Consider the following 23,615-nt stretch of genomic DNA (forward strand, 5'->3'; position numbering starts at 1 on the left):
GCCCGGGCAGTGACGGCGGGGCCGGGGCCGGGGCTGGGGAAGGGCCGTGCCCGGGCTGCTGTGCGGTCTCGGTTTAAGGAGGTAGCGCCTGAAGCAAAGGCGGAACCTGTGTGGTGTTTTTGTGATATTAACTGGCCCGTGAGCAGTCGCAGCCAGTGCTGCTGGAAGGAGACCCCGTGCAAACAACTGCTCGTTTGTTTACAGTGTAGGGACGGGATGAGGGATCTGAAAGCAGCATGCGGCAGGTTAAAACCAGCCGTTCTTCATTTATCTTCTCCATCAGAACTCCCCTGTCCTTGCCGAAGGTGCGGGCTCCGCTCGGCTCTGGGTGTGCTCCGTGTCCCGCTGCCCCTGCTGCGCCCTCTGAGCCTTCCGTGGGCACCGGGGCCCTGCCGAGAGGGGCACGGAGGTGCAGCAGCGGCTCTGGGGTCTCAGGAGAGACGTGGAAAGGCTGAGAAGGAAGCTGTAAGGACAGCCAGGCAGGAGGGGAACTGAACAGCAGGACAGGCTGGCTGGTGCGGGTCCTGGAGAGTGACACCCACGGCGACAAACTGCTGCTCCTGGGCACAGCTTCCTCAGCAGCACAAACACTGCTTGTGTTCCTGCTCACGACAAACAGGTTTGCGAGGCAGACCTAAGGATTACTTACACGTGGTCCAAAGGTTTTCTTCCTGATTTCGTTTTAAAACATTATTAAAGGTCTGAAAGTGGCAGGTGTCTGGCTGAGTTAATCTCTGAGCCTCAAAACATGAGAACAGTATCATGAAGAATGGTGGTGTTCTGATGTGTCTGTAACCAAAGGCGAGGCAGCCCTGCACTGCGGTCTCTCAGCGCTGTGATGTGCATCGTGTCCGAGGTTTGTGGGGTTCTTTTATGCTATTATTATTATTTAATTTTTCCCCTCTATCCCAGTGATAGGGGTGCCCCGCCCATATCCCCTTGTGCCTTCCCAGGATGAGGGTTGGGGACTTCGGGCAATCCCTGGGCTGCCTTGGGGATCCCCCCCGAATTTCAGGGGGTTTGAGGTGCTAAGCCCCAGGGATCCCCAAAGCCCCCCCCCATGTCCTTGTGTCCCTTCCCAGGATTGGAGGGAGCACTTTGGGCGGCCGCCCAGGGAGTTTTGGGGGAGGGGCCACCCTAATTATGGAGGGGTTTGGATGTTCTCGGGGTGCTGACTCCCTCCGTGCCCTCCCCAGGGACGCCCAACGCCTTCGCGCCATGTCCTCTTGTCACTTCCCACACTGGGTGTTGGGGACTTTGAGGGGTGTGTGTGCGGGGGGGAGGGTGGTTTGGCCGGGTGTGGAGAGCAACGACGGGGTGCGGAGCTCTGGGTGGCGGCAGGAGCGAGTCCGAGGGGGCGGTGGCGGGTCCAAGGGGGGCCCGGCGGTGACCGCGGCCCGTCCCGCCCACTCCGCGTCTCCTCGGAGACCTCGCGGCGCGCGGCCAATGGCGCGCTCGGGCACAGCGCCGCCCCTCCCGCGCCTCGCGAGATCTGTGCCCGCCACAACCCCAGAGCGGACTACATCTCCCGGCGGCCCCGCGGGGCGGGCTCGGCAGCCAATTAAGTGCGGCAGCCCAAGGTAGGCGGGGCTGGCCGGGGCCAATCGGGTCCGGGCAGCTGCAGCGGCGGAAGCGGCGCTCGGCAGCGGCGGCGACGCGGGGCGACCGGCCTCAGGGACCGGCGCACGGCACCGCCCCGGGCACAGGTACTGCCGCGGCCGGCGCACGACATCACCCACATCTGCGGGCCGGAGCTGGCTCCGAGGAAGGGCTGCGGGTAGGGGGCGGCGGCCGCCGCTTCAGAGCGTGACGGCGGCAGGGGGGGGGAGCGAGCCTCCGGCCGGCGGAAGTGCCGCGGAGGGGGTATCGCGAAAGGACGGCAGCAGGGCAGAGTGGCGCGGCCCGGCCCGGCCCGAGGCGGCGGGGCCGTCGCGCTGCCGGGCACATCCGGGCCCTGCGGCCCATCGCGGCGGCGCGGCGGGGCGGGGCGCACAGGGCGGGCGCTGATTGGCCGGCGCCGCCCCGCCGCCATTGGCCGGGCGCCGCGCGAACCCGCCCGCGCGGGCGCGCCGCGGTGGGTGGGGCCGCGGGGCCGCGCCCGGAGAGCGGGAGGGACGGAGGGAGGTCGGGGACGGCGGGGCCGGGCCGGGCCGGGCCGGGCGTGTCGCGACATAACGGCCGCGCTGCCCACCCGCAGGTGACATGAGCTCGCAGCAGTTCCCCCGTTCGGGCGCGCCTCCCGCCGCCCTGGGACCAGCGCCGCCGCCCATCCCCACCAGCGGCTCGGCCGGGATTATCGCCCCCGCCGCCACAGGTAAGCGCCATCCCGGGCCCGCGTCTGTCGGCTCCGGGGGCGGGGAGCGATCCCGGGGACCCCGCCCCGCCCATCGCGCTCTGCCGCCTCGGCGGGAGGAGCGAGGCGGCCCCGCGGGCCGGGCTGGAAGCTGCCGCGGTTCCGCAGGCGGAGAGCACTGGGGGCGGCAGGGCGGCTCCGGACAGCGCCGGCAGAACCGGGATGCGCCTTGGCTGCCCGGTGACTGCGCGCAGGTGCCTGTCCCGCTCAGCATCTCATGGAGCTGGAAATGGGGTGGGAACTGTAATCCCACCTGGCTTCTGCCACGGTGACAGGTTTGCAGAAGTGACTGGGGGAGCAGCTTCATTTTCAGGAGGTTTTATGCCTTTCTTCTGCTCGATATTCAGATACATATTGCATTAAATGTGCAGCTTTTCATGCTGTTTGATCTGGGACTTAATAGCTGCTACTTAGATAATTAAATATTTTCCACTTGAAAGAAAAGTTAGTCAATCTGTGTTTAAAGAAGGTGTTGAGTTGGACTTCTCAGAGTTGACCCCAGGTTCCCCAACATTGTCCAGCCCATCACTTCTGAGGGGAAGCAGTGCCAGAATTCCCAGTTTCTCCATCCCTGGAATATGTTTTATTGTCAGAGTGAACTTCTTTAATTTCAATATTTCCGATGTCTTGGAAATATCGAATAGTGGGTGACCAAAGCGAGCTCTGTAACAATTCTGATCTTTTTCTCTGTTTTTCTCTAGTGAGTGACGAATCCAGTCGTGAGCCAGAAGTTGCTCCCAGGGAGCACATGGGCCCCAGTGGCTCCATCCAGCCCCGGGAGGAGAAGCAGGAGCCCGTGGTGGTCCGGCCATACCCACAGGTCCAGATGCTGACACAGCACCACCCTGTCCAGTCTGGTGCCCCAGTGACAGTGACAGCACCACCAGCACATTTGACTCCAGCTGTGCCACTTTCTTTTTCAGATGGACTTATGAAGGTAATGAGAGGATTCATCAGTACAATCTGTATGAGTAGGTGTTGAGAAAAATTGAATTACACCAAAACCTTCCCTGCTTTTGATTCTAGAACTTTCCTTGCATGACTCTGCTAACTGTGCAGTGCCTTGTGGGTTTGGCTGTTCCAGATGATACACTGAGGCCTTGCTGGTATTTCAGCATTATTTTGTTTGTCTTTGAGGAGACCAGTGATTTCACTCAGTTTCTGAAGTCTTCCATTTTCTCTGCAGGATATAAAGTTAACTGGTAATATCCAGTGTCTGTAGGGCAATACCATAGCTCTGAGAGATTCCACTGATGACCCATGCCAGAACCTGCATATTTCCAGGACCAAATATGCCCTTTCTTTGTTTGGAATAACCAAATGTTCAGTATCTTTCCTCTCCAAATATTAAGCCATGTTTACATAAACTTTCTCCTCAGTCTTTGACCCCACAGAATGATTACTGCTTCAGCACTGGGCTCTCATTTGAAGTTGTCAATGTTTCTGTTTTTCCATTTCTTGCAGCCTCCCTTGAAGCCCACCATGCCCAGCCGGCCCATTGCTCCTGCTCCACCCTCCACTCTCTCAGCTCCCACCAAGGTCCCTGGCCAAGTGACTGTGACCATGGAGAGCAGCATACCACAGGCTCCAACCATCCCTGTGGCAACCATCAGTGGGCAGCAGGTCTGGTTTTTTGGTGGCTTTTGTGTTCCATCTCACTGCACGCTCAGATCAATACAAGTACAGCTGAGGTGGACTTTTGCAGCAGCAGGGAGTGTAAAGAGAGCAGGTTTCCCTATTCAGTGCTGCTTGGACCATTAAACTTCAGGCTTGGTTGTCACTGTCTCTTTCCAAAGCTGCTGATTTGTTGGGATCATCCAACTGAGATAGCACAGCCAGGCTGTGATGGCAGAGCCATACCCAAAAGCTGGGTCTTTCCTTAAAAGCTCCTGCTGTGTCAGGGTCACTTGGAGAATTTCTGCTGTAGAGAAACTGCTGGGATTCATTATTGCACTGTTCTTCAGCTTCCCTGGGGGGAGATCAGAAGAGACCAGTGAACAGTTCACGGGTTTGCACTGTGTTCTTACTGAACTAGGAGTGACAAAATTTGAGGGAGTCTGTGTAGATAATTATTTGAATTTTTTTTTCTCCTCTAACTTGACTGCAGAGGCAGCCTTGTTGGTTTAAAAATAGTTTGTCAGAACAGTCTAAGCCTTTCAGAGTTTTGATGTAAAGTGCCTTTAGGTGGACTTGAGTTAGTCTGGCTAAGGATGTGCAGCAATTTCAGTGGATTTATCTTATATTAATATCCTCAGGGGGTCTAGAATTATAAAAAAAATAGAATTTGTTCCAGCATTTGCCAGGTTTCCACCATTCTCTCAACTTAATTGGAGAGGTGATATGAAACTATGCCTTGATGTCACCAATGCTAGAAGGGACAACTCTGTAGCTGTTTGTGGGTGGCTGCTGGGTGACTGTCACCCAAGGACCCACCATCAAAACACAGCAGTGAAACAGAGAAGTGTTCAGCAGGCTCTGTAACTTTATCCTGTACAGGCACCTGCCTTTTTCTCCACTCAGCTTTTAATGCATGCAGCCTTGGTACACCAAGTATTCTTCCAAGATCTCTTTTCTGTCTCTGAGGCTGAGATATGGTGATTCTGTGGCCACTGATTTTTTGTCAACACAGCTGACTTGTTTTGTTCTTGAACTCTGCAGGGGCATCCCAGTAACTTGCATCATATCATGGCCACCAACGTGCAGATGTCCATCATCAGGAGCAGTGCTCCTGGGCCTCCACTGCACATTGGAGCTTCTCATCTGCCCCGAGGTAAAGATCAAGCTGTGCTGTCCCTGCCTTCTGCTCACGGGCTCTCAGTGCTGCATTTGGCCCAGACCTCTGAAACTCCTCGCTGCTAATGCAGCTATTCCCTCAGAAGTTAGAACTGCTGGCATGAGGGAGTGACTGCTGGCCTTTCAAGAATTGTGTTGCCTTCAGCTATTTAGGGCAGGATCACGTGACAGTGTTTAAAATGCTGGCAGACACCAGCACATCTGTTATTCTAATTCTTTGCTGTTAAAACAATCAAGAAAAAACAACTACTGGTAGAGACTCACCTGCCCTGCAAAATGTCATGTACATGTACAAGTATTGCTCACCTATGGCAGTTGTGGGCCACATTCTTGTGTCCCCCTGTCACAGGAGCACTCATGCATTGTTATGCATGCTAGCACATCATATTGTGTGCATTTGCATTTACCCATGAGTTAAATGCTGGTGATAACTACAGGCTCTTTTTTCCCAGCATTTTGGATGCTACAGCTTGTAAAACAGGAGATCAGCCCCTTAATGCAGCCCTGTGCTCAGTACAGCCTGGCAGATTTCTGACTGCAGCTTTGCTTTCAAAGTCTCATGGGTTGGGTTTGCAGTTCAGCTTTAAATTTATCTGAATTCCAAGTTCCATTTATCATTTTTATTTCTTTTTACTCTCAATGTTATTTGCTGGCTCACTCAAGAAAAATGAATTGATGTGAACAAAACCATAATCTTCTTTAACTAGAGCAGGTGGAAGGACTGTGGAGGTTTATCTGTAGCTCCAGTTGTGTTCTTCACCTGATTCTGAGGGACAGCTGCCACAGACTTGGACTCTCAGTACACATTTTCTTTTTTCCCTGCCCTTTTTCTCTGGGTTTGAATATTAACTTTTGAGGTAATTTCAATGGAGGACATGTACAGAAGATATACAGTCCAGTCCATCATCTGACTGCAAGGCTATTTGCCTGCTACTGTGATTTGTTATGATCAGGAGTTGTCAGACAGGAGACAAATTAATCAGTTGCAGGTTTAAATGGTGTGGAGTTTTGGCCTTGTACTTTTAAGGGGAGATGTAGCTGTTTGTTTTGTGTGGTGTTTCCTTGTTCTTTTGGTTTCCTCCTTTTGCAAATGTATTTTTCTTCTGAACTTCATCAGCTGCAGTGAGATCATTGCTGGTATCAGATGACTTATTTCCACATTGGCCCAGTAATCAAACTGAATTATTTCTACTGACTTCCATAGCTTGGAATAAGAAAACATGGCATTTGCAATTCAAGGCTTTTATAGGAGAATAAGAAATACCTCTAAAGCAAATTAATTTGAAATAATACCTACCCTTCCACACATGCTTTTGTAAACCTTATGGATATTTGTTGAAAGCTTTATTTTTATACCAACATCACATGAACTGCCCTGAATATGAAATGCATTAGAGCTGAAATACCAGCTGATGTCAGGGTCTGTCTGTGGTTGTGATGGAGCTAAATTTTAACGTGCTTGGTTTCTTCCCCAGGTGCAGCAGCTGCTGCAGTGATGTCCAGTTCTAAAGTAACCACAGTCCTGAGACCAGCCTCCCAGTTGCCAAATGCAGCTGCAGCCCAGCCAGCAGTTCAGCACATCATCCACCAGCCAATCCAGGCAGGTAGCAGCCAGGCAGCTCTGCACATCACTGACCTCCACACGCTCCCTGGCACTCAGCTGTAATGTATAACCTCTCATTATTTGTGTGCACTGGGCTGCAGCTACTGTCAGCTCTCTTCCAGGTCTATTTCCTGTATTTCCTTCATAGACTTGGTGGGTTTTAATCTGGCTCCAAAGTGCTTAGAAACTGGGAAGACAATTTCTTTCAGACACACTCAAGTTTTAAAGTCTGAAAGAACCAGAACAATGTCCTGATGTTAATTTATTGTTCAATATATTAATTGATGTAGAAATTTTGAAATCTCACTATAATATCCTTCTGTATATCTTGGCTTTTGTACCTGTATAAGGAGAATATGGTAGATCTTGTCTCCCTACAGCAGTGCTAGTGTTCAGCCCTAGGGTTAAACATCTTCCCACTGTGATTTCAGTTAGGATCCCAATCACCTCTAACTTTGTGTGTACTGGGATTTCTTTTCTTTTCATTCTGAAGGGAACTGACCTTTGAGGTTTTTCCTCGAGGTCTTTAATGTTAACTTTGTTGCTTCCTGGTTCCTGTGCTGTATGTGTTTTGAAAACCAGGACAGTTCTGCTTAGGAGCTTGCAGATCAATTCAGGAAGATTGGAAATGTCTCAGAATGCCAAAACTTAGTGATGAGGTGCAGGGAAGCCAGTTTTAATCAAGGAATTCCTAGTTGTTCTCTAAACAGCAGAATTTCCTTTCTGAATGTTCTCTCTTTGACACTTTTTTGTTTTTTAATAGTCTCGTCCTCCTGTGACAACTTCAAGCACTATTCCTCCTGCAGTGGTGGCAACTGTCTCAGCCACGAGAGCTCAGTCCCCTGTTATAACCACAACAGCAGCACATGCCACAGAGTCAACCCTCAGGTAAAGCCTGCAGAAACTCTGTATTTGACAGAAATTGCAATAAGGGGAAATGTTAATCAGCCTGAGCTGTTAATCCTCTACTTCTGGGAGGATATAAAATGAAAATAGTAATGTTTGCACAGTGCAAATCCTTGAAGTTCTGTGAATGAAAATGGGTATAAGCATGAACTTACACCCATTTATAAGGGTAAAAGGGCTTTATAAGGGCTCTGTGTTTCGAGCAGGAAAGACCTTAAGGAATAATTTTTGTAGTCCTGCTCCCTGGACAGCAGAGTTTGTGTTGTAGGAACTTGTGGCTATTTGGCCTATACTTTTTATGAAGACACAGTGAAAAGTGACACTAAATGCTGAAATGAAGTTCAGCTGATAAGAGTTATGCTAACTCCTGGCTGGGTGCATAGGGCAGATGAGGACAGAGCAGTGTAGCTCAAATTCCTCGTGTTGCTTTGCCACGTGATTGACAGCAGCGCTGCTGTCAGTGGGGAGGACATGAGGCCTGTTGAGTGTGCCTGTGTTGTATCTCCCACCCTCAGTCTCCAGAAGGATTTGTTGATGATTGCTTTTCTTGCTCTGCAGCCGCCCCACGCTGTCCATCCAGCAGCACCCACCCTCTGCAGCCATCAGCATCCAGCGGCCGGCGCAGCCGCGGGACACGGCCACGCGCATCACGCTGCCCTCGCACCCTGCCATAGGCACCCAGAAACCACAGCTCCACACCATGGCCCAGGTAGGCTGCAGGCTGCAAAACACCTCCTGCTGCTTCCTCAGACTTGCTTATAGCTTGCAGGCTAGGATTACATTTTGGAGAAGAGTTAGAAATTAGTGTTCTGTATGGTCAGTGCAAGGTGATTCCATACTAACTATAGGTGTTAAATTTAGTAGTCTTCTAACTTTAGGAAATTTTTTTTTCCATAGAAAACCATTTTCAGTACTGGTACTCCAGTGGCAGCAGCAACTGTGGCACCTATTTTGGCAACGAATACCATTGCTTCAGCCACCACAGCCGGTGAGTATTCATAATGCTGTTATGGGAGCATCATCAGGACTGGGGTTTGTTGCTTTTTGTTGGCTTTCTTTGAATTTAGAACCCAATCATTTTTGAGCAAATCTTTTTTCATGGTAAAGACTTTATTTGGAGGTGCATGAGCAGGCTGCAGGAGTGAAATTACTGAGTTCTTCAGGAAGGTTGTCTGGTTTGGGGGTTTTGCCCTCTTTAGGATGTGGATACACTGGCATGGTAGGGCTCCATAGAAAGATCTCCTATGAAGTTTGTTTTTTTTCCTTCAGGTTCTGTATCTCACACCCAAGCGCCTACAAGCACCATTGTTACCATGACAATGCCCTCACATTCTTCCCATGCTACAGCTGTCACAACCTCTAACATCCCAGTTGGTGAGTGATTTCAGTTCTCAGAACAATGTGTAATTTATGCTTCAGGTTTTCTCTGCATGCTGGAAGTGTTTGTGCATGTTAGCAAATTAAGGAAGGAAAGAAAATCAGTTCAGGCTGGGAGAAACCAATTAACAGGTCTAGTATTCTATTTTTTTTTTATATCAGGAAGAAAGGTTCTAGGAGAAGCAGGTAATAAAATGGCTCATTTACTTTCTCTGTTGAATTTTTATACAAACTTGGGCCTTTTGGCATTTCAAAACCTGCACTGGATACTCTAAAAGTTTTAACTGCTTGGTGATAGATTGTGGCTTTCATAGTTGATTTTGTAAGTTACTTCATGTGCTTCTTGAGGTGTTAGGTGTAGCCTAGCTGGATTAGATTAGTGTGTTCCCTTGAATGTAAAACACAAAGGCTTAAAGGTGGGAACTTTACTTGCCTGGATGTGGAATGTGCCTGAGATGTTTCCTACAGAACTGCATAAGTTTCCTTTTGTTTATCTGTTTTCCTGCTGACATCCTTGTTGTTTTGAAATCTTTTAATCTCTTCCCCAACCATAAATTTCCAAGGAGTGAAACTGTATCTCATACATAAGTGTTTCTTGTAAAGTTCTTGTAGGTGTTTTCTTCCTTTTCATAACCTCTGTCCACAGACACTTGTCTGCCTTGGGCTGATTTCCCTTGATCTTTGCTTTCAAAACTCAGATAACTCGTTCTTGACATCAGAATGGTTCGGGCTGATCGTAAAAAAATTAACTTAATCTGAGCACTGAAGAGACTTCATTAGCAAGTATCATTTAGATGTGTATTTAGAATATCCATCCATTCTGATATAAATTAATGAGAAATGCTTTGTTCTCCTTTTTCTTTTGGCCTATTGTAGGTAGGAAATAATTTGTGGATAGGGTGGGTTGGTTTAGGTTGAGAGGGAAGGGAGTAGTGTTGGTTGTTTTGTTTGACAAGGTTATTGATCTTGCTTTGCAGTGTTTACTAGCCTTTCCTTTGACTGTCAGTTGATGACGTGTTTGTCTTCTTGCAGCTAAAGTGGTTCCCCAGCAAATCACCCACACTTCTCCCCGGATCCAGTCTGATTACACAGCAGAGAGGAGTAACCTCATACCTCTGTCCAGCCACCGGGCATCTCCAAACCCAGTAGCCATGGAAACCAGAAATGACAACAGGTGGGCAGAACCAACACATCTCCCCATGAGAGTGTGTGAGCAGGGTGTGAGTGCCCTGTTCTGCTGTGGTGGAAATAACATTATAAAAACGGAGGGGGAGGATGGGATTTGGTAGTTCAGGGAGTGCTAAAGGGCACTGGAGGTTACCTGCTGGACTCTGTGTAACACTTGCTCTCTTTGATGCTGTAGGCAGTCGGTGCCTGTCCAGTTCCAGTATTTCTTACCCACCTACCCCCCCTCTGCCTACCCTCTGACTGCCCACACCTACACCCCCATCACCAGCTCCGTGTCCACCATCCGCCAGTACCCAGGTAAGCCCAGCTTGGGGAAGGCAGCCTCGGGGCTTTGTTGAGCTTGCAGCTTATGGATGTGCTCTAGTGATGAAAGGAACTAAAAGGATTTTGCTTGAGTGTGACAATTAGTCACAAAAAGTCTCTGATGATTTGTTGTTTTTTCAGGAGTTTCGTATTTGATATCCCAGGGTCTCTGTGTCTATAAGTAAAAGTTTTGAGTCTACAAATCAAAATAGTTTGGCTCCTCCAAACCAAGCCAACTCTTTGATACATCTTCATTTCCTGGTGTTCTGATAAGCTCTTTTAATATCTTTTCGTGTGAATGTACAGTTGGAGAGAGATACATGAACCAAAAAGGGAGAAACTAATTTTTGCATTGCACACTTGCATTAGTGTTCTGTTGAGAATGGAGAAATTAATGGATTTGAACAGTCACAGTAATTAGCATTCAAAAAAATGATGCACAGCCCAAACTTATGTCATTCTGTGACAAAATATTTGGAACACTTTTACCTTACCAGGTTGTTTAGGGCTGTTCTCTGTAATGGGATAATTTCCACTGTCCAGACTGCAAGAACATGCACGATGTGGATTTTCATGGCATATCTGTGTCTGCTGGCAGCATGATACCTGTGAGCAGTACAGAGGAAATTTAGAAGGACTGGGAGGTGGCAAAGCCCATTTGTTGAACAGGAAGGCATAGAATCACTGGGTTCTTTAGGCTGAGAAAGACCTTTAAGGTCATCAAATCTAACCATGAATCCAGCACTCCTAAAGCCACCACTAAACCATTTTCCCAAGTGACATGTTTTTAAATACTTCCCTGAGCAGCCTGTGCCAGGGCTTAACAACCTTCTATGTGAAGAATTTTTTCCTAATATCCAATCTAAACCTTCCCTGACAGAACATAATTGCACACAGTCAGGGGTTCCAGTTCTGGAGGGATATTGGGGTGCTGGTAGGCTAATGGTCATTTGTATAAATGCAGATGTATATTCTTCATCAGGAATTTATTGACAGAGACATTTCACTTGTTAAATTGACTTGAAGAATCCATGGAAGGTATTAATTATGGCAGCTGGTGGTGGCAACTTAAAGCAGAGCATTCAGGTTATGAGGAAGAAGGTACACCTATGCTGAGCACAGCTGGGTAAGGGTACAGAGGATTTCAGAGGAGACTTTTTAAAAGATCACTGAGATAAGGAGAGTTATGCAGAATTTTGGTTTTTCAAATGGTGGTTGTGTTTTACTTGGTATCATAAAATAATTTTGTTGGATAGAAAGTTTTGCAACGACAGTGTTTTGACTAAGAGAATAAATGTGCCACAGTTTATACAGAGCCATTTTCAGGCACCTGGTTTCAGTTTTTGATGCCTGTTTTTAGAGTGTCTTGTCAGCACAAGAACTTGATGGAAATGCTGTGACAATGATAAAACCTGCTTGTTCTGCATTGTTAGCAAGCAAGGCCGTTGTTGGCAAGTTCACACTTGCATTCTGTGCGTGGCTGCAGAAATCCTGGTGCAGCTCTGCAGAGCCTGGAAATCTGGAGATCCAGGGTCTGCAAGTGGCCCAAAAGTATTAAAGTGCTGCATGGGAGAACTGTAATACTTTGTATAGTGGATCTGAAAAGGTGGAATCAGTTGTTTAAAGCTTTGAATTTATTTAAATGATTGAGCTGCTTAGAGCAGATGTATTGTTGGGAAAATTATTCTGCCACTGAAAGATAAATGTGTTCATTTGAGCTGTGGGATCCAGCCTGTAACTGGCTCCCTGTTATATCTGGCCTGTTCTGAGGCCAGATAAGGTTGTGGTCAACTTCAGAGTTGAGTTGACTTCAGAGCACAAGAAATTACTTAGGTTTCTGATTACTTTTAATGTGTTTTTTAAGGAGGGAAAAATGCCAAGTGTTGGTACTTACAAGCACTGTAAAATACGATAATGAACAAAAATAGAGCACAGCCTTCTGAGATGGTAATTTGAGTCTACCTAAAAGCAGATTTAAACTGCTCTTTTCTCTCTTGCTGCAATTAGAAATAAAAAGTGGAATTAAAATCAACAGTAATTAATTCCTCTGGCAGACAGTTTACTCTCATATTTACTACTGCAACAAGCAGAATGGCAAATTAATTTTTCAAAGCGAAAAATAGTCTTTTTGAAAAGTTAGTATTTGAGTAGGAGGTGGGAGGGGGAGCTGAGATGACCTGCTGGTGAGGTGTCTGTGCTGCTCCAGTTTCAGCCCAGGCGCCCAACTCGGCCATCACGGCTCAGACCGGTGTGGGAGTGGCCTCCACCGTGCACCTGAACCCCATGCAGCTGATGACAGTGGATGCATCTCACGCCCGGCACATCCAGGGCATCCAGCCTGCCCCCATCAGTGCCCAGGGCATCCAGCCTGCCCCCATCAGTGCCCAGGGCATCCAGCCAGCGCCCATCGGGACCCAAGGACTGCACCCTGCTGCACCCATGGGCGCGCAGGGGCTGCAGCCGGCACCCATCGGGGCCCAGCAGCCACCGGGAGACACCAAAACCTCAGGTAAGACAAGTCCTCTCTTCAGAGCAGCTGAGCTGCTGTCCTGCACATTTGGCTGTGACTGATGGTGTAGTTACAGTCTCTGTGGTCCAGAGGTGGACACTGAATACATGCATGCACATATTCTCCCAGCAAATGCTTGTTGGCTGTTTCTGAAGGGATTTATTTTTAAAGCTTGCTAGATGGAGCATGTGGGTAGCCTTGGATGGGTTACTTCAGTGGAAAAGACTGGTAGTGCCTGAGCTTAAACAGATGCCTTCAGTAAGGCCTTGTAGCAAAAGTAATTTACAAGTGAGTGATGTTCTCTGGCTGTGCATCAGATCCCAGGAGCAATTAGGGTACAGCCAGGTACCTTCTGCTGTTGGTAACCTGATCCTGAGCTGTGACAGAAACCATCTTGCATGATAAGTGATTGGTGTGATGAAGCCCCAAGAACTTAGTGGAGGAATGGGAGATCCAAGAGAATAAGCTGTTGCATAGCTGGCAGGCACTGCACAGTGACTTCCTGGCTGTCCACATGCTCTGCATCCCTCAGCTGGCCAGAGAGGCTCTGGCAGAAGTCGGAATGCAAACACAGCTGATGTCACTTACATACAGCTGGCATGTGTTGCCACATGGGCTCTACCAGAAGTGTTGCTCTGTTGACCCAGTTGTGTTCGTGATCTCCCTAGTGATTTCTGCCTTTTCCTTGTCTTCTGGAAAAGATAATTTCCCTAGAAGTGGTTGTTAGGCAGGAAGTAATTTCTATCTTCCCTGCAGAAGGTTCAGTGATCAGATTGCTTGTGGCAAAGGCAGTGCTTATAAAGGAGTCTGAAAGTACTGCAGTTAGAGACTGAGGGACTCAGAGAATGGACAACATGTGCTCTGCAGACACCTGCTTTGTCATCACATTCCCCTAAGTAACTGCTGCTTTCCACTCTGTTTTTTTCTCTGCCGTGTCCATGTCCATCCTTCCCAGCAGTAGTCTTGGCAGATGGAGCCACCATTGTAGCCAATCCTATTAGCAACACATTCAACACTGCATCTGCAGCAACTACAGTTGTGCAAACCCACAACCAGAGTGCCAGTGCCAGTGCTCCAGCCCAGGGCTCCTCGCCACGCCCCAGCATCCTTCGCAAGAAACCAGCCACGGACGGGTGAGTGGAGCTGGGGGTGACACGTGGGTGGCACTTCCGTGCAGTCCAGCCCAGCCAAATGGAATCATTTCAGTGGAGATAAGGAATACTCCAGCAGATTATTCAGTCAGCAATGGTTATAAGTAACCTGCTGATCAGTGAAACAATTCTTTTCCTCCCCCAGGGCAGGATTTAGTTTTCTGTAGTGTTAATAATAAAACAAGAAGGACAGTTTGTCTCCTAGGTCTGGAAAGTGACCTTTTGAGAGAAAGTGGATTTGAGGCTTTCTTGCTTAGTGTGATAAGAAGAAAGAGTTCATAGTCTGCTAAAATTAGAATTGGGTGCTTTTTCTTCAGTGCTTTTCTTGGAAGAATATGTGGATGAGTGGAAAGGATAGGATTAGTACCCTGCTGTGAAATCTGATTAGGAAAAAGAGAGGGAGTAACTTAAACTCTTAAAATATTTTATGTTGCCTGTCTATTTTTAAATGCCTTAATAAAGAGGCAAGAGACAGCTTTAGAATTAACAATACATTTCCTCCCAGCTAGCAACTGAAAACGTGTGGCACTAATGTGTCCTGTGAGATTAAAATTGCATACTTTTTATGTGGGTGGAAACCTTTTTTAAGGCAGAGAAGCTGTAGGCTGTAAAACTGAACGAGAAGTTAAAGAGTCAGGTAGATCACTAAAGACTGTTTCAATTTGTTGATTATTTTGGATAGCAGTTTGACGTTTAGTCCCATGGGAGACTAAATAGTGTCTAAAAGATCTTAATCAGCCTTATCATCCTAATATCCACACTCAGCCCTTGAGGTCCTGGAGCCAGGCTCTGGCAGTCAGGTCCAGCTAAAGGGAGCAGCTGCCCATGTGAGCACTGTTTAGCTCCAGATGATTTGCTCAGTCTTGAAGCAGCAGTGGCATGGCCAGACCCCTGTCCACTGCTGGAGCCTGGCAGCTGCAGCAAAGTGTTCTCCCTGACAGGATGAAAGTAAAGGTGGCATTCTTGGAGAAGCCCTAAATTGGGTGAGACTAGGCCAGAGCAACTTATCTTTTATTTTAAAAGAAAATAAAATAGCTAATTTGAAAAGTAAAATGAGATTCTCTGTGTAGCAGAGAATTGGTTACACTGAAGACAGGGAGCAGTGCTCCAGCCATAACTCCTGTCCTGGTTTGTGTAAGAGAGCTGATTTCTTTGCCCTCAGGGGTGTTTGTCTTTGCACCAGGGAGGTGGGAATCCTAGATCTGTGTGTCTCTTTCAGGCTGGCAGTCCGGAAAAGCTTAATTCCCCCTCAGCCACCTGAAGTGGCCAGCACACGTGTGGAGAGCACGATGCGAAGCACGTCTGGATCACCAAGGCCTGCTGGGTAAGACTTTAGGGAACAGCCAACTGCAGCAAAATAGTTGCATTATATTTGTTTGTGTTCTTTGGCTATTGAGCACTTTTCTTTCCTCTGGGAAACAATCTTTTTTGAATTTGTGACCAACTCGAACAGCCTTGATAAGTTCTGCTGTTTGTGAAGCTGAGGAAATTGCCTTTAAAAGCTGTGGTGATGAGCATTCACAGAAACAAACAAAAAACCCTCTACTAGTGTAAGGGGAGATAGGCCTCAAAACTTTTTTCTATAGTACTTGAAAAATAATGCTGAGGAAAGGTAAATGCAACTTCTGCCCTGCTTCACTTGAGCTCAGTGGCTTTACAATTTGTTGCTTTGTAACTGTAAGCCACAGTGGGAGCTCCTGCAGAGGATGGGGCCAGTACAGTTTTGGGTAAAAGTTCCTCTTGGCTGCATTGTAAAACTGTTTTGATCCTTTTACAAGCATTTTGAAGTTACCTGGAATTAGTCATGAGATTTGTTTGTCACAGTGAATGGAAAAAAGCAGTATCTGTAATCAGTACAGATAGAAAGATTAGATTAATCTGTAATCAGTACAGATTAGAAAGGGAGAGGAGGAGGAAATCTAACTGAGATTAAACCTTCTCCTGTTGTTAAAGACTTTACTGAGCCTGGTGGGTGCAGGAAAAACTGAACAATCTGACTGCACTTTGGCTCATTTCTTTTGTGCTGGGTGCTCACAACCTGAGATACAGTTCACTTCACTTCTCTTTGCTTTTATTTGTGCTACAGGGGCAAGCCAAAGCCTGAAATCCACGTGTCCATGGCCACCCCAGTGCCTGTGTCTATGGAGGCAGTGTGTAACCAAGGTGGCGAGCAGCCCACCATCACGGTGCCCCCGAGCTCTCAGCAGCCCCCCTCTGCCATCCCCACCATCATTGCAGCTGCCAGCCCCACCTCCCAGCCTGCAGCAGCCCTGTCCACCATCCCAGGAGCTGTGGCAGCTGCTCCACCGACCTCCACCACCATCGTGGCAGCTCCTGCTCCTCCATCCACCATGAGTGGGGCCCTGTCAGCGGTGCTGGGCCCTGTGGTCCCAGAGATCAAAATCAAAGAGGAAATGGAGCCTATGGACATCATGCGGCCGGTATCTGGTACGTGGCTGGGAATCATCAGGCTGGGTTTTTTGCTTTTGAGACAGTGGAGGAATTAGGAGGGTTTTTCAACAGTTTCATCTTGAAAATGAAAGGACATCTCTTCCATGGTAGCACACACAGAGCACCAGAGTTCCCATATACTTTATAAAGATCTTTTTTGCCTTTTTCCTAATCTCCCATGAAATCACTTCTTATGGTGGCTGCTTTGTTCACGTTCAAATGATCCAACTCCAAAGAGTCTGTGTGAATTCCTTGCCTAAAATGCTCATGCTCAGCAGTGGTACCAACATATTATGGAAGAGCTCAGTTGAATTCTGTTTGTTTACAAATTGTACTGTTCAGGTCAAGTGGCCTTTCTTGTATGTGAGGAATTCATGGCCACAGTAGGATTTCCTAGGGCCTTTATGTGATTTATGGACATTTTTCTCTAGAACTTTTCAAAATGTTCATTATATTGCCTTACTTAACCAGCTTGGTCATAGTTGCTATCAAATGGCATGGTCAGTAAATTCAGATCCTTACAGATCTTATTGGGCACTATATAGTGGCAAAGTGATAGGAATGCATCCCACATTTATGGGTTTCAGACTTCAGGCTTAGCTGTTGGTTTTATCACTCTCCTCAAAGCTGTGTGTTGTCCTGTGTCTGGAGCATGGGTACATAGCATTAATCTCTTTGGGGCTCTTCTGTCTTTTCCTGGCATTTGTGGCCAAATTGTCAAGAGATCCCACCCCAGAAATTTTGTGCTGCAGCCTTAGTCATGGCTGATTGTCCTTCCAAGTTCAGGGAGTGTTCCCTCAGATTACCTGCCATGCTGCTGCCAGCTGCACAGGTGTGTTGGTTGGTGCAGTGACCTGCTGAGCAGTGTCACTGCACCAACAGCAGCAGTCTTGGCAGTACAAGCAGACCCCTGCAAGCAGAGTGCTGCAGTCCTGCTTTGATTCCATCTGACTCTCCTCTCATGAGAGAGAAGGGATTTGCTTACTGTGACAGTGACCTGTGCTGGTATACATACAGAGGGTTTTTTTACAGTAACACAGAAAGATGTTAGCAAGACTCCTTTTTGTAACACTGAATTAACATAAGCTTCAAATATGAAGCAACTGAGGGACAATTGGTTCTGCTCTCATTCTTAAAGTATATGAGACACTAAAGAATTTAGCTTATAGGTTTGTCCTAATAATTACTGCTGGCTTAATATCTGGCTTGTTGGTACACATCACACCCCTCACACTGTGCTGAAACAGGACCTGCTGTTGGAGGTAGTGTTCAAACAATGCCTTATCTTCCCACTGCTGATGGTTGGGTTCTTCTTTCTTCCTCTCAGCAGTCCCTCCTTTGACTACAAGTACTGTGTCTCCATCTTTGGCACTGCTGGCCAACAATCTTTCCATGCCTCCAAGCGATTTGCCACCTGGTGCCTCACCGAGGAAGAAACCCCGTAAGCAGCAGCATGTCATCTCCACAGAGGAAGGGGACATGATGGAAACAAACAGCACTGATGATGAGAAATCCACCGCCAAGAGTTTGCTGGTGAAGGCAGAGAAGCGAAAGTCTCCTCCAAAGGAGTATATAGGTAATGACATCTCTGATGTCTTTGTTATTCTTCAGTATTTTCTCTTCTGTTTGTTTCTCAGAGAAGGTACCCTGTCACATTCCCACTTCCTAAATACGAGTAATAGAGAATCCAAGTATCTGTTCCTCACCACTTTTTGTATAGGGCTGGGGAAATGAATTTTCATATTCCCACTTCCTAAATATAAGTAATAGAGAATCCAAGTATCTGTTCCTCACCACTTTTTGTATAGGACTGGATAAAATGAATTTTCATATTCCCACTTCCTAAATATAAGTAATAGAGAATCCAAGTATCTGTTCCTCACCACTTTTTGTATAGGACTGGATAAAATGAATTTTCATATTCCCACTTCCTAAATATAAGTAATAGAGAATCCAAGTATCTGTTCTTCACCACTTTTTGTATAGGGCTGGGGAAATGAATTTTCATATTCCCGCTTCCTAAATATAAGTAATAGAGAATCCAAGTATCTGTTCCTCACCACTTTTTGTATAGGACTGGATAAAATGAATTTTCATATTCCCACTTCCTAAATATAAGTAATAGAGAATCCAAGTATCTGTTCTTCACCACTTTTTGTATAGGGCTGGGGAAATGAATTTTCATATTCCCGCTTCCTAAATATAAGTAATAGAGAATCCAAGTATCTGTTCCTCACCACTTTTTGTATAGGACTGGATAAAATGAATTTTCATATTCCCACTTCCTAAATATAAGTAATAGAGAATCCAAGTATCTGTTCCTCACCACTTTTTGTATAGGGCTGGGAAAATGTCAGGGAAAATCAATTTTTTCAACACACCATTTTGTATGAGACGGCACTTACTGACCTGCTGCTGGAGTTCTTGAGGATGCCAGCCTGCTTTCTCTCCTGGATGATAATGCAGTTGTGGTTCCTCTTGCAGATGAGGAAGGTGTGAGATACGTCCCCGTGCGTCCCAGGCCGCCGATCACGCTGCTGCGGCACTACCGCAACCCCTGGAAAGCCGCTTACCACCACTTCCAGAGGTACAGCGACGTCCGCGTCAAAGGTCAGTCTGGGCAGGGAGCACAGGGAGGGGAAGGAGGCTGCACTGAGTCAGCTGTGCTTCTGTAAATGAAAACATGGTCTGGTTATTGATGGAGCTGCTTTTGAGCAGTGATAGAAACGTGCTCGCAAAAGGTATCCTCATAAAAGGGACGTGCTGCGGTGATAGGCTGCAGCTGAGTGTTCTTTTTGGCCACCTAACACTTGCCAGTTGATCACAGTCATTCTGTATTTAGTGTAACTAGTCTTGTCAAATAACAAATGGGCTTTTAAAGACTTTTTTACCTAATACAAGGAAATCAGTATCAGATCAGATACTGTCTTCCAGTATTTTAGAATTTCTAAGCAGACTAGATTTTCACAACTGTGCAAATACATCTAGGAGAGAGTAAAAGTAGTACAAGATGTACCATTTACTTGTTTGTGCCCGGTGTTTGAAACATTGAGCACTACATTCTTTAAATGAGAAAAAATGGGTTGTGATAGAATCTTTCTGAAAGTACAGATAACCTGTTAGTCAGTGAGAGCAGCAGTCAGGTACATGGCAGATGGGAAGTCACTTTCCTGTCTGAATCAAAATGCTGCTCATTGTCATTTATTAGGTCGTAGGGGGAGCAGAATTTGGGTTATTGTTGTTTGAGAGGAGAGGCCCGGCCAACTCCTAAAATTTGAGTACTGTATTCTTGTGTTTCCTGGTGACAGAAGAGAAGAAGGCCATGCTGCAAGAGATTGCCAATCAGAAGGGTGTGTCCTGTCGTGCACAAGGGTGGAAGGTCCATCTCTGTGCAGCGCAGCTACTACAGCTGGTAGGTGCATGGGGCTTGGAGCTTCCTGCAACCATGGGGGAACATGAAGCTGTGTAAGACAGGAAGACATTCTTACAAACTCAGTACACTGGGATGCCCTAAAGGAGCTGGTGTGTAGTGCCCAAAGGGAGCGGGACATGCTTTCCCCTTTCTCAGGAATGTGGCATAAGTGGCTTGGAAACTTGGAGTGTTGGTTTTGATCCAGACATAAGAGCTGATGTATTTTGTACAGATGATCAAAACTGGCAACTCCCTCCTGCTGATGCACAGGTCTGAAGAAGCGTCTGTTTGGGATGGTGCGGCTGATCTGAGGAGGCAGCACTGATCCACATTCCTGGATGCTTCTGTTTCAGGTTGGGGGTGAGGTAGGTGCTCTGCATTTTAGCACCAAACTCCCCAAAACCTCTGCATTCCTGGAATAGTATTGTGAGCAGTAGGGGAAGCAGTTGTGGTAGGATCCATGTTTCTTCAGAAGAGGAGCAATCCTGTAAAATAGGATGTTAAAACGAGTGATATTGCCACATTTTGTCAGAGGCTCCATCTTCTGAATCACTGACAAGAGCAGCTGAGAGGGGAATGGATTGTCACTGTTTCTGTGTAGCTTTGTTAACATGGGCGAGTGTTTGCCAGCTTGGCAGTGACCCTTCTCATGAAGGGCTGATGTCTTTTAGACAAACCTGGAGCACGATGTGTATGAGAGACTGACTGCCCTGCAGGAGGGACTCATTCCTAAGAAAAAGGCAGCGACCGATGATGACCTGCATCGAATCAATGAGCTGATACAGGTAGGTCCTGTGGCCAAAACCCAAAACCACACCCTTGGTTACAAGGCATCCTACTGCGATTAGTAAAAGCTAAAGCTCACCTAAAAAACCCATGTGGGTTTACTTCCTGTGTCATCAGTTACAAGGGGCACAGGTAGGGAAATGGGAAGGCATTGCTCAGATCAGGCATTCTGTGGTTAATGACAAGTGTTTCCTTTCAGGGGAACATGCAGAGGTGTAAACTCGTCATGGATCAAATCAATGAGGCTCGAGACTCCATGCTAAAGGTCTTGGATCACAAGGATCGTGTTTTGAAGCTTCTAAACAAGAATGGAACTGTCAAGAAAGTGTCCAAATTGAAGCGAAAGGAGAAGGTTTGAACGTAGACTAATGACTTTGGAAACGGAGAACGTGTACAGAACGGAGCTGAACCTTTTTGTAGTTTGGGTTTATTTTTAAGCAGAGCATCGGAATAAAAAAGGATGAGTTTAGGGAACAGATGGACACGTGAAGCCTGGTGACCTGAAGGGATTGCCCTTGATCTTGTCATAATGAACAAAAATTTCTCTCAGGCTCATCCCTTTTTAAATCTTTCCAGTCCCACTGTTTAACTCCTGATGTGTCAGGTATGGAGACGCCTGTCAGGCAGGAGGTTGTGCAGGGGACTCCAGGAGGCTGCCATACAGCTATGGACCCAGACAGCAGCCAAGCTTCCAGCAGTGAAATGGCACTTCTTTCAGTTACCCCATTCAGTTCTCATTCTGACCTTCCAGTGTCTAAAGCAGCCTTCTTACACCAGTGCCACTGCACTAGGGGATCTGCCACAAAGAATCTCCAGCAGCTCAGAAGCCCTAGCTGTCAAGATTAAATAAAAATAAAAAAAAAGGAGGGGGGAGGGGGGAAATCATTTCAAAGTGATATTGTAGTGTCTGTGTCTGTGTTGGTGCTCTGGGATACTTGTGTTGAGGTACCTCTTGCAAGAGGTGCTGTAGCTGGTGTAATGTTAATTGTACGTACCACATACATCCTGACAACATGAATAAAGGAATTGGAGGGTTTTGTATGTGAGCAGTTCGTGTACCTTTGTACCAGTGAAACTCTGCAAGCTGTAAACTTGAAAACGAAGCTTTGGAAGAAGCCTGAGAGGAGGAGAGAGCATGTTGGGAACCAGCCAGCACCCTGTGCTGTGGAGGGTGAGTAATGCAGTTCCCAGTTCAGGTCCTAAAGATGAAATATGGATTATCCCCCATGCGCTTGTGCATTTAACCTTCATATTTTAAATTGCTAAATAGTTCATTTTTAGTCTCCTCAGCTGGAAACTTCAGTGTCATGAACTAACTCTGTTAAGAATATATTCTTTTGCTCCTCCAGTTACAGTGCTGTTATCTTGCCTGTATTCAGAACTGAGTTCTTTCAGGACTTGGATTAAAAATACAGTATTTAATGCTTATTTCCTGATTTTTATAAGTAGAGAAGTAAGTAGAATGTCCATATTCACATGGTTTTTGTGTTTTTAACACATGCAAACCAAGTTTATTTCAGCTTTGGATGGTAGTCTTTCATGTTAGCTTGATTTTGCTCATTCAAATGAAATCACTTCCACTGTAAGATACAAGTCTCATATAACGATATTGTAACTTCAGTATTAGGAGAGTTACAGTAGTTTTGTGTGTGTGTTGAAATTAAAAGCAGAGGTAAGACCAGAAAAGGTGGGAATTAAACTGCTGCTATCACCCCACATTTCTTGTGCTGCAGGAAGAGAAAGGCATGCATAACTGGTGAAGTATTTGTTTGATGTTGCCAAGGCAATAAAACACAGTGCTGACACTCCCAGGTTCCTAAGGACTCCACAAGAAGCTCTGTGGTGGTTGTGGACTTTTGTAGGGCTGGGAACTGTTTCATATCTTGGCAAAGGGGTTTGAGGTGCAATCCAAGGCATTATCAGCAGAGTGAGGTATGTGGGGGAAAGAAGGGAGGGAAGGATTCTTTTAAACGCTGCAGAAGTTAGGAACTCCCTCTTGATGTGTTCTGGGTATTCTCACCCGATTTTTTTGAAACCTTAGTTTTCCTAAGTTGCTATTTAGGCCTGCCATCTAGACTTAAGAGGATGATGCTGTTCCATAACCTTAGAATGGCAATAGTTACAGTGCTGCTCTTGTGCTGTGGAAAACGTTTAGATTATGTAATGTTGAGGGCCAGGAGCAAACTGTAGAAGGTGTCCCAGCCCACAGCAGGGGCTGGAACAAAACAAGCTTGAAGGTCCTTCCTACCAAACCATTCTGTGATTCTATCCTATAGGAGACAGTAAGATCCACTGACGTTCAACCAGATTTCTCCAGCTCACGTTTTTGTGCCTCTTCTTTATTGCTTAAGCTTCAATCAGAAATGGCATAAATTCCATTTTGCAGTCTTGAAAGGGTTCAGCCAGTTTGTCTCTTGGGGTTGGATGTGCAGTGTGGGTACTCTGGGCTATGCAAAGTTTGCTCTTCATCATGCCCAGGAGTTTAATCGGTGTTGTGGGAAGGGAATCAGGAATGAGCGCGGTGGTTTTCTCTCTCCCATCCCTTATGTACCTCACACAGCCACAACCACCCTTGTCCCCTCCACCGAGTGATTTCAAACCGCCCGTTGCCAGAAAATTCCCTCGTGGTGGAATGCAGAGCCTCTATTTCTACAAGCTGACCCTAAGCCCTTGAGGAAGTAGCTACTTCTCTACTTAGGTTTTTATGGTGCTGTGAAGAAGGGCGGAAGGGGAAAGATCTGGGTGCCCCGATGGCTGCTGGAAACACCAAAAGAGTAATTTCT

The 23,615-nt window shown here is 46.9% G+C and overlaps 1 protein-coding gene across 7 annotated transcripts; it reads left to right on the forward strand.

Annotated features, from left to right (window-relative positions):
* Positions 1-834: 834 nt before the first annotated feature.
* SAP130 (Sin3A associated protein 130) lies at positions 835-21,873 on the forward strand. Of its 7 annotated transcripts, XR_009487623.1 has the most exons (22): positions 1,584-1,706; positions 2,198-2,314; positions 3,055-3,290; positions 3,818-3,976; positions 5,012-5,123; positions 6,622-6,746; positions 7,513-7,637; positions 8,214-8,364; positions 8,553-8,643; positions 8,925-9,029; positions 10,065-10,206; positions 10,396-10,517; positions 12,730-13,032; positions 13,988-14,165; positions 15,403-15,507; positions 16,270-16,631; positions 17,962-18,210; positions 19,119-19,244; positions 19,943-20,046; positions 20,279-20,411; positions 20,718-20,831; positions 21,032-21,141. XR_009487623.1 is itself a non-coding variant. In XM_059854983.1 (21 exons), the coding sequence occupies exons 2-21, from the start codon at positions 2,203-2,205 to the stop codon at positions 21,188-21,190; spliced, it is 3,180 nt and encodes a 1,059-aa protein (XP_059710966.1). In that variant the 5' UTR covers positions 835-856; positions 2,198-2,202; the 3' UTR covers positions 21,191-21,873. The 7 variants fall into 7 exon arrangements, 6 of the variants coding, with proteins under 6 accessions (XP_059710966.1, XP_059710970.1, XP_059710965.1 ...); XM_059854983.1 differs by lacking the exons at positions 1,584-1,706; positions 20,279-20,411 and adding an exon at positions 835-856 and having other exon boundaries at positions 21,032-21,873; XM_059854987.1 differs by lacking the exon at positions 20,279-20,411 and having other exon boundaries at positions 17,965-18,210; positions 21,032-21,873.
* Positions 21,874-23,615: the final 1,742 nt, after the last annotated feature.

This window comes from Haemorhous mexicanus, chromosome 10, assembly GCF_027477595.1.
Source record: "Haemorhous mexicanus isolate bHaeMex1 chromosome 10, bHaeMex1.pri, whole genome shotgun sequence".
NCBI classification, from domain to species: Eukaryota; Metazoa; Chordata; class Aves; order Passeriformes; family Fringillidae; genus Haemorhous; species Haemorhous mexicanus.